General features: G+C 49.4%; 1 protein-coding gene across 1 annotated transcript in view; it reads left to right on the forward strand.

The window, feature by feature from the left end:
* The first annotated feature begins 708 nt into the window (after nucleotides 1–708).
* Nucleotides 709–12,879, forward strand: part of SLC45A4 (solute carrier family 45 member 4) — a 37,237-nt gene continuing 25,066 nt past the window's right edge. The window contains exons 1-3 of the mRNA XM_019657900.1: nucleotides 709–1,014; nucleotides 4,637–4,740; nucleotides 8,036–8,714. Of these exons, the coding sequence (XP_019513445.1) occupies nucleotides 8,471–8,714 (244 nt within the window). The 5' untranslated portion in view covers nucleotides 709–1,014; nucleotides 4,637–4,740; nucleotides 8,036–8,470. The remainder of the gene's footprint in view (nucleotides 1,015–4,636; nucleotides 4,741–8,035; nucleotides 8,715–12,879) is intronic.

Genomic DNA, 12,879 nt, shown 5'->3' on the forward strand with positions numbered 1-12,879 from the left:
ACGTGACTTGTCACGCTGCTCGAGCTTAGGAAGTCAAGAGCAAGGCGCCGGCAGATTCACCAGTTTTCTGTCTTGGGGGGCCCGCTTCCTGGTTCATAGACGTATCCTTGCTGTGTCCTCACGTGGTGGAAGGACCCAAAGCTCTGGGGTCTCTCTCATAATTCACAAGGGCCCCCCCTCATGGGCTAATCACCCCCAAGGGCCCCAGCTCCTGATACCATCACATTGGGGGGTAAGATGCAACATGAATTTGGGGGACACACTCAGACCACAGCACACACTAACCCACACGGATATGGAGGAGCTGTGCGCTTTGGGGACTCCACAAAGTCACACACCTGATTAAACTTATGTTGTTAATTTTGTATAATATCTCCTTAGCTCACATGTCCTAGACTAGAAGCACATGGAGTGATCAGAGGAAACCAACCTGGGTTTCTGCAGGTGACGCACACAATACCTAGAGGCAGGAGGATTGATGGCTAGATCATTTCAGGTACATTCACGTATGACAGCCTCCTGATTCCTTTTTGTTGGATGTTTTTGGTCACATCTTATTTTTTTAATATAAGATCACATTTTTTAAAATTAATAAACTATTTTTTAGAATAGTTTTAAGTTCCCAGCAAAATTGATAGGAAGATACAGACATTTCCCATATATACCCCCCCACACACAAATCCTCCCCATTATCAACACGCCCCACCAGGTGATACTTTAGTTACAATCGATGAGCGACACCGACACGTCGTAACCACCCCAAGTCCGTGGTCTACATTAGGCTTCGCTCTTGGTGTTGGACTCTCTGTGGGTTTGGATACACGCATGATGACGTGTACCCACCATTATATTTCATGCCAGAGTATTTTCACTGCCCTGGAACTCCTCTGCTCCACCTGTTCGTCTCTCTCCCCGCAGACGCTCCTGGCAATGACTGATCTCGTTGCTGTGTCTGTAGTGCTGCCTCTTCCGAACGGGGAACAGCTGGAATCATATGCTGTGTAGCCTTCCCAGGTGGGCTTCCTGCGCTCAGTCACGTGCATTTCAGTTTCCTCCACATCTGCTGTTTCATGGCCTGGCAGCGTATTTCTTTTTAATGCTGAATGATAGTCCAGTGTGTGGATGGATGGACCACAGTTTATCCATTCACCTCCTGAGGGACATCTTGGTGGCTTCAAGTTTTGTCAGTTACGAGCAAAGCTGCTTAAACGTCCATGTGCAGGGTTTGTGTGGACAAGTGTTCGGCTCCTTTGGGCAAATACCAAGGAGCACGACCGCTGGATCGTATGGTGAGACGACGTTTAGTTTTGTAAGGAGCCGCCAAGCTGACTCCCAAGGTGGCAGCTCCGTTTGCATCCCCGACAGTGACTGAGAGTTCCGGTGGCTCCACGTCCTCGCCGGGACTTGGTGCTGTCAGTGTTCAGATTTTGGCCGTTCTAACAGGTGTGCCATGGTAGCTCAGTGTTGTAATTTGTACTCCCTCCACATCACTTCATATGCTTTCTGCCATCTGTTTATCTTTGGTGAAGTGTCCAGGTTTTTGCCCATTTTTAAATCGAGTTGTTTATTTTCTTATTGTTTTTTAAAATTTTATTTTGGATAACAGTCCTTTATCAGGTGTCTTTTGCAAATACTTTTCCCGGTGTGTGGCTCATCCTGTCATTCTTTTGACACGTAGATTTTAGGTTGGCCAGCAGTGGAATGTCTTACATGAGTTCAAGGAATAGCCTTGTACACAGATTTGCCACATCCTTTTTTTCATTCTTATCAAGGGTACTTTGAACCTGCTTGATTCGATGTTCCGTCTTTTTACGCTCTTGGTCCAGAGGCTGATATTGTTTATTACATGCTGCCGTGGATCTGGTTCCCTGGCTCCTGTGTCATCTTTGCCACGGTCACGTGAGAGCAGCATGCCACTGGTGATGGAGAGGCCTGTGCTAGTAAGTGTTAGGCAGGCTTAGTAGTTAATGTTGGCAGTTAACAGCTGATGACGTTTTAGAAAAACGTTAGTAGTCGTAGTGGATTTTTCAAGGGCAGGGGTACCTGCTTTAAATGGTAGGGGTGCAAAACAAACCGCTGTTGCATAAATCAGCCGCCATAAGCATTTCCCACACACCGATGCACACTGCATGTGCACGTGTGCACATGGCAGGGCGTGAAAGGAACAGGGCGTGTTTAAGTCACCACGCAAACGTGTGTGAATGCCTCTCACCACCTTTCAGGAGGCGTGCGTTGGTCACTGACTGTCATCGTCGTATTATTGAATATTGTGAATCCAGGAGACTCTCAGGTTTGCCCTGAAGCTTGGGGCGCATGTCACAGATGACTCGGCAGTCACCTTTTGGATGACATTCCATTCACAGCCTGCTTTTCCACATAGCAAATTGTAGGAAGTCACATGTTTTGGCATCAGTTACCCTGAAATTAGAAACAGGACAATAGAGGAAGTTGTTGATTGGAACAATTGCCGTTTCACTTGTCTAAGAGCATCTGCAAATCGTAAGCAAATTGTTGTCGCCGAGTTGTCATCTGTCCGTCGCCGGAGCAGGCTGCGGAGGGAAGCCCCACACTGGGGAAGACTGTCCTGAAAGTTCCCCTGACCTTTGGGCCAGAAGATGCTGGAATAGGTCACAACTTCAACTTCTGAATGCTTTGCAGCAACAGCTGGAGAGGAGGCTCTTGGGAATACGACATGGCCTGAGCTTCCGGGAAGCACAGTCTGATCTTTCTTAAGTTGCTTCAGCGTGTGGTCTACTTTAGTTTGGCCATTTGAAATCGGGCACTTGAGAAGAAAACATGTTGATGTTTTCAGGTATTACAGTTAATGCTCTAGCATTTATAGAAAATGGTTTCCATACAGAAAACAATTTGCATGCTATAAGAAGATTACTTCCTGGATATCATTTTATGGGCAGTAAACTTGGTTTTATGGTATCCGATTGTTCCTTTAAATGGGATGACATGCCCCGCCTGCGCTTGGCTAATGGGAGAGCAGCCCTACAAGCCCCTCCCCTCCCCTCCCCTCCCTAAATGGAAGGGGCCCTAGAAATAGAGGAAGTGGGGGGTGGGCTATAAAGGGAAGCATTTCAAACTCTTTTTCAGAGTCTTTGCTCCCAGGAAAGGTAGGTGCAGCCATGTGCCACATGGGTCCTTTTGTGTCCCTGAACAAATACTGTAGTTTAGTTAAATTCAGACCGAGAGGGACCCGAGATCGTTCTCTGAGGAGGTGAGCGGTTCGGTGAGCTCTGGAGCAGGAGCATAGTCCTCCATGAGCTGGGACGGGGACGAGTCGTATTTTGGTTAGTAGAGTCGTTATATTGATTATAGTCTTTTGTCCATTTTTAGACAGTTAAGAATTAGGTTATCCAATCAAATTAGAAAGATAAGTAGCCTTAACTTTGTGGAAGGAACACACAGGAGGAGGGACAGGGTGGCATTGGCCCTCATGGGACAGGGTGACACTGCAGCCCACAGCTCTTAGTAGTTCCCACTCAGCTGATTTATAAAGTCCATGGAATCTCAGTAAAAATACCAACCGAGTTTTTCACCCCCACCCCGGAGCTTGTCAAGCTCTTAAAGTTTATGTGCTCATAAAGTTCCAGCAAAGGAACACGCAAGAATAAGTGAGAAAAGGCTGGGAAAGGAACCTCCGGAGGACCTGCTGCACAGAGACGCAGACAAACCAGACGCCCTTTTCCTCCCGGCAGTATGGCGTGGGACCCAGGCAGACGGCACGCTGGTAGAACAATAGGAAATTGAGAAACAGACACAAGGACAGATGAAAATTTGATCTGTGATGAAATCTCAAAGTGGGGGGATGGACTTTTAAAGAAATCACAGACAGCTGGCCGTTGTGGGTCCGGGGTCTGAAATGTGCCCACTAGAGTTTTGCTGGAAGTGAAGGGCCAGCGTGAACTGTCTGCAGCCCGTGTGCGTGGCCCGAGCAGAGTCTTTGTGGACCTCGCTCCTGCTCTCACGTCAGAACTGGCCGGTCCGTTGCCCCAGGGATGTGGGCCGAGGCCCTGTCGCCCGGCTGTGGCTTTCTAACAGAAGTGTTTGCGCTGCCTCTTCTGGCCTTGACCCTTGGTCCTCCGGCTCTCCTTTCAGGATGGCCAGTGCCTGGGCCAGGTCACCATGGTCCTCTCCTCTCTCTCCCTCCCCAGCACCCATACTCACTCCTGGATGGAGCCACGACCCTTATTTCTAAGTGTTTGATGCTTAAACTAGATTTTTAAGTGGTTTTGTGGCATCCCTAAAATGCTTATGAAATCCCCAGGGCTTTGTAGAAAAGGACCGTGTGGTCACAGTGGCTTTGCCCGATGGTGCCTGCTGACGGGCAGTTGGGCGTGATGTCCAGGTGCCCGGCTGTAATCCGGGCTCGTCATGCCAGCACCTATCTGTGAGGAAATCCAGTGTTTGCTGGTAGTTCAGCCTTATTTAAAATTACCCTTTGGAAAGTTGCATCCGTGCTTTCAAAAAGCTTAGCTTGCTCTTGGAAACTTGATAACTTGTGTGGTGTTTCCACCCTAGCCTGAGAGCACTACACGAATAAGTGGTTCACTTGGAACCCACTCGCTGCTGCTGAAAACCAGCGTGACCAAGATGCTAACATCATCTGTCGTTTCCGTCAATCTAGATGACAGTGGAGTCCCGTGTAAAACCCGCCCACTGTGCCCTGCCTTTGCGCTGCTTGACGGAGGGAGGCCAGCTGTGTTAATGCCTAGACTTCTTGAGTAACAGGTAAACCCTATACCACACTCACGCCATTTCACGAGAACTTGGTCAGGCCCGACCCTGGTGTCATCATTCATTCGTTCGTTCATTCAGTGACCTTCCTGGGCTCCTGCCGTGTGGCCAGGCGCAGTGGGGTTTGAGAACAGAAGAAGGCTGGGTGCTGGCATCTCCCACAGATCCTGGGCAGGGCTGTATGACCCAAGGACAGGGGCTGGGAGAGCCTTTGACAAGAGGGAGTCGGGTCTCCGGGGAGGGCAGGGCCTTGAGAAGGGTTTTCTGGGGCTCAGTGTGGCTGGAGTGACGGAGGGAGAGGCAGGGGGCAGGGAGGAGAGACTGAAGGCCACGGGGATGGGCAGAAGCCACCCAGAAGCAGCGTCAGGACCGGGACGAGACCTCAGACTGGGTCCCCAGCAGACCTCTGCCCTGTCCCAGCCCCTGGCAGACTCCCCTCTTTGAGAGGACCGCGGACTTGGGAGCTGTGTGTATGTCTGGAAATGCAGCTTCCTGGGCCATTGGCTATCTTGGCAGGACTCTCTGTAGGAACCAGACCCTGCTAGCCAGTTTGGTGGCTGTGACCAGCTGCTCAGTAGCTGCCCACCCCTGACCGTGCGGAAGACGACATGATCGGAGGCCGCTGGCCCTCGAGAAGGCCACTGAGCGTAGACCGTCCAGCTGCTCGCTTCTGTTCTTTTCACCTTGTGTTTTCACAGCCAATCTAGGAGCATTTTTAGACGTACGATAGGGAACCCCGACATCAAAGTGGAGCTCTCCCTTTGGGAGGGGGTCCGATTGTCCTGTCAGTGTGGCTTCCCTCCCTACGTGTCCAGTTCTGTACTCCTCGGCTTCCCCAGGAAAGTCCTGCTTAGGGCTCGAGCGGACTGCTCAGACCTGCCAGTGGGTGGAACCGAGCCCGAGTCTGACGGTGACGCGGGCGGCCATGGCACTTTGTGGGGCCTTCTCGGTGGTTCTTACTCTCTGGAAGATAAGCCACCAAGAAACGCCACTACCTGTGGACCGCTTTTCCCCGGATAAGCCTGGCTTGGAGACCACCTCCTCTTTCTCGGAAGTGTGTGGCTTAGCTCACCTGTCTGTTCTGCTTTGAGTAAAGACCGATTTAGTAAAGAAAACGGTAGTGAAGTTGAGTGTGCAACATCTGGTCTAGTTGATTGATTCAAAATGGAATAGTCGAGGGTTTCAGCATTTTTAAAGAAAACTGTTTTCCTATTTAATAGTAACCTAGAACAGCTTCCCAGTTTTGGCACAGTGACATTGGGCTGGGTCGTCCTCTGCTGTGGGGCGCCCCGTGCTCTGTAGGACGCTGAGCACCGTCCCTGGCCTCCACACGCAAGGTGCAGTAGCACCCCCCATCCATGAGTGACAACCACAGAGGCCGCAGACATTGCCTGTGTCCCCAGGGTGCAGAACTGCCCCCGCATGAGAACCACCCTTAGAATAACTTGAGCGTACTTATTACAGGACGTTATTGCCTAACGCTTAGCTGTTGCCAAAACAGCTGCTTTACTTCAGGCCTGAGTCTCAGGTGGGTAGAGCCGTGGGACGGGGCCATGGGATGGAACTGAAGGGGCTGATGTTTATAATTGAGTCTTTAGGATTTCTTAGAAAATGAATTACTATCGTTCCTGCCAAAAGCCAACTTAGGCTTTTATAAACCTGTCTGGATATACTTTCTTCACATAAAAATGATCCACCTTGTCTGGTGGCAAAAGGCATGTCCAGTCGTTGGCCCTGTTTTGGTGTGAGAATGACAGAAAGGAAGACGGTGACATTGTGTCCCGGGATAGGAAAGGTGGGGGCAGAATATTGGTGATTGTTAACACGGGCTGGTTTCTTTTATAGTATTGGGTTGTCGGAAAAACAAAAAATACGTCATGCCTTTTCCGACAACCCAATGTTTTGTTTACTTAGTATGTATTAGAAATCGTTTCATAATAATGTTTTTTAAAAAAGATTGTAGGAGGCTGACCATTTGGAAACAAGGGTTTAAACTGAGGCAGTAATCGTATGGTAAAGGACGTGGGAAATTTGAGAGAGACCCCATGTAAGGGCCGCAGTGGGGACCGGTGGCGAAATTGGGGGCATTTTCCAAACACCCAGGGAGGACTGCATGGACCTGTGAGTCCCGAGGAAGCGTCAGCTAGTGCAAGAGAGGAACCCCCGGTGGGGAGCAGGTGCCCCAAGGGCAGAGCAGCTCTAGCCTCACCCCCACAGCGAAGCTGGGGACCTGCCATCCCCTCCAGGGCTCCCTAATGAGAGGACTGAGTAAAGACCATCTTCTCCCCGCTGGTCCCTTCTGGGGAGAAGGAGCCAGTCAAGGTCATCTTGGGTTGAGTGAATAGTAACTAGAAATATTTTCTTCTTAAACCGGTTGAACATTTTTGGTCAAGACCCATCTTAGAAGAGGATGTGAGCACCGTTTTGTGGGATTTCACGGTCACCTATTATAATGTATGTCAGATTGAACAGGGTCCAGTGTCCAGCGGCCCAATCTGGAAGGTCCGGTCTTGCCTGGCACAGGGCAGATTGACCTCATTTCTCTAAAACCTCTCCAAGGGGACAGTTCTAGTTAGATCCCAGGCAGTGGGCGCTTTATTGTGTTCGCCCCGGATGGTGAAAACATAGGACTGGGGACAGAAGCCCCCCGACCCCCGTCATGCCATGTGCGGGCTGGGAGTGTGAGCCCATAGACCCGACATTCAGAGCCTGGCACATGTGCACGTGTTTTTCCGGAGTGGGGATAGAACTTTCATGACTGTCAAAAGGGTTTGTAACCCTAAAGGCCAAGGACCACCGCTGTAGACAGCCCACACCTCTTCCCCCATTCAGGTGATGGGATCCCCACTCCTGCTCCGCCCAGCGCCCCCCTCGCCATTTCCTCTGTCCCCCTCCAGGCAGCCTCTCATTTGATTTTTTAGTGTCTCCGTGTCCCCAGCCTCTCTACCCTGGTCCCCAATGTGTCATTCATGGCCTCACGCCTTCCCTGCTTGGGGCTCCCCCACCCCAGTTCCCTGGTCCCCTGAGCTGGAGACTGTCACTGCAAAGACGAAACTCTGAGCTCTTTTCTGCCTCCTCTGATCCGCACCCCGCTGTGGTCCCCATCTTTATCCTACCCCCAAGATGAAATGCCACGTAAGAAAATGGTGTTTTCTCTAGCAGTTAGGGCAGTTTTTGTTTGTTTGTTTTTCCACAGAGCACCCAGCGGGCTGAGGTGGTCGGAGGTGTGTGGGTGGCGGCCGCGGGCGCAGGCCCCCGCTGACTGCGGGCTGGTTTTCCTCTTTTGCAGATCAGCCAGTCGCTCGATGGGGAGCAAAGGCGGACCGCCTTGTGGTGTCACCTCCCCACCCCTCTGTAGCAGGAGAAAGAACTTCAGCACCTCCTCAGTCATAATGATGAAACTGGTATTAACTGAATGGCAATTATGGATTTTTAACTCTAGTTCACAGTAAACCAGCAAGCCATATGTTTAAAATCCAACCAAAAATCGTTCTGTTTGCTGCAAGTCGCATCCGATTGTGAGAAGTTGCGAGCCACCTGTTCGTACAAAGAGGAATATAAGTATTACTTGCTGGCGGAGCACAACAGAAGCAGAAAGAGAAGACGTCTTAATTTATCCTTAAAAATATATGATAGTATTATTTATATAGTTAGAGTAAATATATATATATATATATATATACATATATATATATACACACACACATATATATTTTTGGTGGTGATGAGAATGGCTCCGCAGAATGCCGACTCGGAATCTATGCAAGTTCAGGAGCTGCCCGTGCCCCTGCCGGACCTGCAGAAGCCCAGGAGCTCGGAGCCGGAGCCGCGGGACGAGACCGTCAGCGAGGGCTCCATCGACCGGATCCCTGTGCGCCTGTGGGTCATGCACGGGGCCGTGATGTTCGGCCGCGAGTTCTGTTATGCCATGGAGACGGCCCTGGTCACGCCAATCCTGCTGCAGATCGGTGAGTGCGGTCCACCCCACCTGCCTGCGTGGTCCTGGCTCTGAGCAAACCCCGCGCGGAACACGCCACACGGGCTCACAGGGTCCTCAGGAGCCCTGGGGACGCGCGTGCTGGTCTTACCTCCCTCCCTTCACCCTACTCCGACTTCACCTCCTCCTCTTTTAAACTGGAGCATGGGAGGGAGCGATCCTCGGGTGTTGATGCGAAATTAGGGGTTGGGGCGACTGCAATCGACATCGGTCAGCTCCGACTGGATGTGCGGCCCTCTCCCGAGGTACCCACGGCCTTGCCCCAGCCCTTCTGGACACGGTCAGCAGCGGTGACATCCTGGGTGAGCCGGGCACCCTCCCTGCCTGTGGCTCATGGCCCTTCTCTGGAAGGTGAGGGTCAGCGCAGACCAGCCCCGTCAGGCAGAGGCAAGCCCTTAGAGCAGTGCCTGGCAGTGGGAAACCATGAATAGTGCTGTCTTATTATCGCCTCACTGTCACTGTTACTGCTGACCTAAGTCTGAGCTTACTGTGGCCCTTAGGTGGCTGAATGGTGGGCATTTCCAGAATCCTGGACTCGGCCACACTGGCGTCAGCAGTACAGCCTAGTGTGCAACAGAGCTGGCGTTCCTTCCAGACCTGGGTGCCTCAGGCCCTAAGAATTTCATCAGTGTTTAATTTCTGTAGTGTCTAAAGAAGTTTCAAAATCTGTAATTTTCCAACTTATGAGAGATTTGGGGAAGGGGCCGAGGTATTTAAAAGCTTAGTTTCATTCCAGGATTTCATGTGGTGCTTGGTAAAATATTCTAAAAACCTGCTTATTTTGGTCATTGTAGGAATGTTTCTTTCTCCAATCTTCATAAATTATTCAGTGAGCCTTAACTTGGCCCCACTGTGTGGCTCAGTTAGTTAGGTGAAAGCTCTGCAGCGTTTCCTTCCGCTGCGAGTGGGCAGTGGCCCCGGGTCCTCTGAGCACAGATTGGTCTCCCATTACAGCGGTAGGCGGTGTCCCGAAGCCGCTTGTACCGAGATTGTTTGAATCGCGTAGTTACTGTTCCCACCTTGCGTCTGCCATGTAACACTTGAGTAAAGAAGCAGGCATAGCCATCTCTGTGTTTAGGCTGCTGCACATAAACATGCTCTTCCCTTTGTCATGTGTTTTATTTTTCATCTTTAAAAGTGTTGTCCTGAAAAAAAAAAGTGTTGTCCTGCGCAGGCTCCCTAGTGGTCCCTCACACCAGTCCACCCCTCCCAGCAGCCACCACTAACCTGCCCCTGTCACAGTGGCCCTTTCTGGAAATTTGTGGCAACGGAATTTCCAGTATGTGGTCTGGTCTCTGACTTGGCGTAGAGCTTTTGTGACAGAGCCGCCCGGCTCCCCGCAGGAGTCAGCCCTTCGTTGCAGTTTAATGCTGATTTATTGCTGACTCTTAGTCCCCTGAACGACACGCCTCCTTTGTCTACCCATTCCTCAGCTGGGAGACCTCTGGGGCCGCGGTAAATCTGCTCAGAGCACCACACACACACAGACACACACACACACACACACACACACACACACACACACACACACACACACACACACACACACACACACACACGTCTTGGTGTGGACAAGTTGCGTTTCTTGTGCGTTCCAGACCTGGGGTGGGGCTGCAGGGCCTTGTGCAGGGTGCAGGGTTACTTTCATAAGAAGGGGCCGTTGCCGCCAGTCCTGCGGGAGCCTGTTTCCCCACGTCCTCCGCATACTTACGTTTCCTAACGAATACAGGGGGCCCTCCGTGTAACCAGGGGCCACTGAGGGACCTGAAAAGCATCCTCGGATTTTGGTACCCAAGAGTGGGTCCAGAACCAGCCCCCATGGATACCGGGGGACAACTACTGGTGTTAACATCTTTTCATGTGCTTTCTTGGCATTCATAAATCTTCTAAGGCAGCGGTTCTCAACCTGTGGGTCACGACCCCTTTGGGGGTCGAACGACCCTTTCACAGGGGTCGCCTAAGACCATCGAAAACAAAAAGATATTTACATTACGATTCATAACAGTAGCAAAATTACAGTTATAGAGTAGCAACGAAAATAATTTTACAGTTCGGGGTCACCACAACATGAGGAGCTGTATTAAGGGGCCGCGGCCTTAGGAAGGTTGAGAACCGCTGCTCTAAGGGGAAGTGTGTTTCAGATTTTTTGCTGATATTTTAATTAGGTTGTTTTTCTTACTGTGTTGCAAGAGTTCTTTGTTATTTTTTTTTATTTTTTAGCTGAGCCATCCTGCCACCTGTTGGCAGCTCAGTGGCTGCTCAGCTCGGGCCAGGACTCGAACCGCTGTTGCTCAGAGCTCAAACTCTTGAGCGAGCTCTTAACCAACTGAGCCACTCGGCCGGCCCTGAGTTCTTTGTTATTCTTGAGAAACATCCTTTATCAGATTTTTTTTTCAAGTGTTTTACTCCAGTCCGTGATTTCCTTTTCATTATGTTTAGTGGTATGTTAAAATCAAAAGGTTTAAATTTAGATGAAATCTAGCATGTCATTGCTTTTTTTTTTTTCAATTCTTTCTTTGTTTGTTTTAACTAAGAAATCTTTGCCTGACCCAAGGTCATCATGGTTTTCTCTTAATGTTTTCTCCTACGTGTTTTATAGTTTTAGCTCTCACATTTAGGTTTGTGACGCATTTTGAATTTTTGTGTACAGTAAGAGTAGAAGCGCCCACCCCCCCGGCATATAGAAATCCAGTCGTTCCAGTGCCATTTATAGAAAGACTGCCCTTTTCCCATTGAATTCCTTGGCATCTTTGTCGACGATAAATGGACCATATATATATGAGTCTGTTTCTAGCCTCTGCTCTGTTCTAGCCATTGACCTATTCGTCTGTCCTCAATACCACAATGCCTTCACTACTATAGTTCTATTCTTCATCTTAAAATTAGGAAATGTAGGGTCTTGGCCTTTATTGTACTTTTTAAAATGTGTTTTGGCTGTTTTAGTTCCTTCACATTTCCATGTGCAGCTTAGAATTAGTGTATCAATTTCTACCAAAAAGCCTGTTGGGTTTTTTATTGGGATTGCACTGAATCTATAGATTACTTTTGAGAGAATTGACATTTTAATATTGAACCCTCCAATCTATGAACACGGTCTATCTTCTCCATACATTTAGGTCTTTAATTTCTCCTAGGAATGCTGTGTAATTTTCAGTATACAGGTTTCACACAGATTTTAAGTTTATCTCTGAAGTGTGTAATTGTGTTTTGCTATTGTACTGTTTTAACTTTAATATCTGATTGTAAATCACTGTATATGGAAATATAAAAATATTTGTGTATATTGACCTTGCATCCTGTGATCTGGCTAAACTGGCTTATCATTTCTGGTAGCTTTTGATGTCGATAAGGTCTGTAGTGATGCGCCCTCTTCCTGATCCTCGTCATTTGCATCATCTCTCTATTCCTTTATCAGTCTTGTTAAATATTTATCAATTTTATCCATCTTTTCCAAGACTCGGTTTTTTATTTCATTGATTTCTCTATTGTTTGTCCTTTTCCTATTTCATTAATTTATGCTCTTCGTTTTTTTTCTTCTGCCTACTTTGGTTTTAATTTACTCGTTTTCTAGTTTCTTATAGTCAAGCTTAGAACACTGTGTTTTAGATTTCTCATTTTTAATAAATAAAATTGCTGTTACCCAGAGGGGTCAGGGAGAAGGCTAGATGGGATCCCAGGGACCCGCGGGGACCATCTGTGGCCAGCAGCCTGTGAGATGGTCCCCAGTGTTCCCCACCGCCTGGTTTTCATGGCCTGCGGGATCCCCTCTTCTTAAGAATTGTCTTTGAACCAACAGACTGTGTCACCAGTGAGAGGATGTCACTTCCTGACTAGGTTACAAGAGCACAGCTTCCATCTGGTCTGAAGGTTCTCTCTTGCCCTCTTGGCTTATACACTGAATTATCAAGCTGCCATGTTGGAGAGACCCATGTGGTCAGAAATTGAGGGGGCCTCCAGCCAGTGGCCAGCAAGGGCCTGAGGCCCTCCGTCTGGGGTCTGCAAGAAACCGAGTCCTTCATCACTCAAGAGGGCAAGCGCTGCCACAGGTGTGCCCTCGCTGAGCCTGAGGTGATTGCCGCGCGGGGCGAGACCTTGAGCCAGACCACCGAGCACAGCGGGGCCCAGGCCTGAGCCAC

The sequence above is a fragment of the Hipposideros armiger genome, unplaced genomic scaffold (assembly GCF_001890085.2).
Source record: "Hipposideros armiger isolate ML-2016 unplaced genomic scaffold, ASM189008v1 scaffold_280, whole genome shotgun sequence".
Lineage (NCBI taxonomy): Eukaryota > Metazoa > Chordata > Mammalia > Chiroptera > Hipposideridae > Hipposideros > Hipposideros armiger.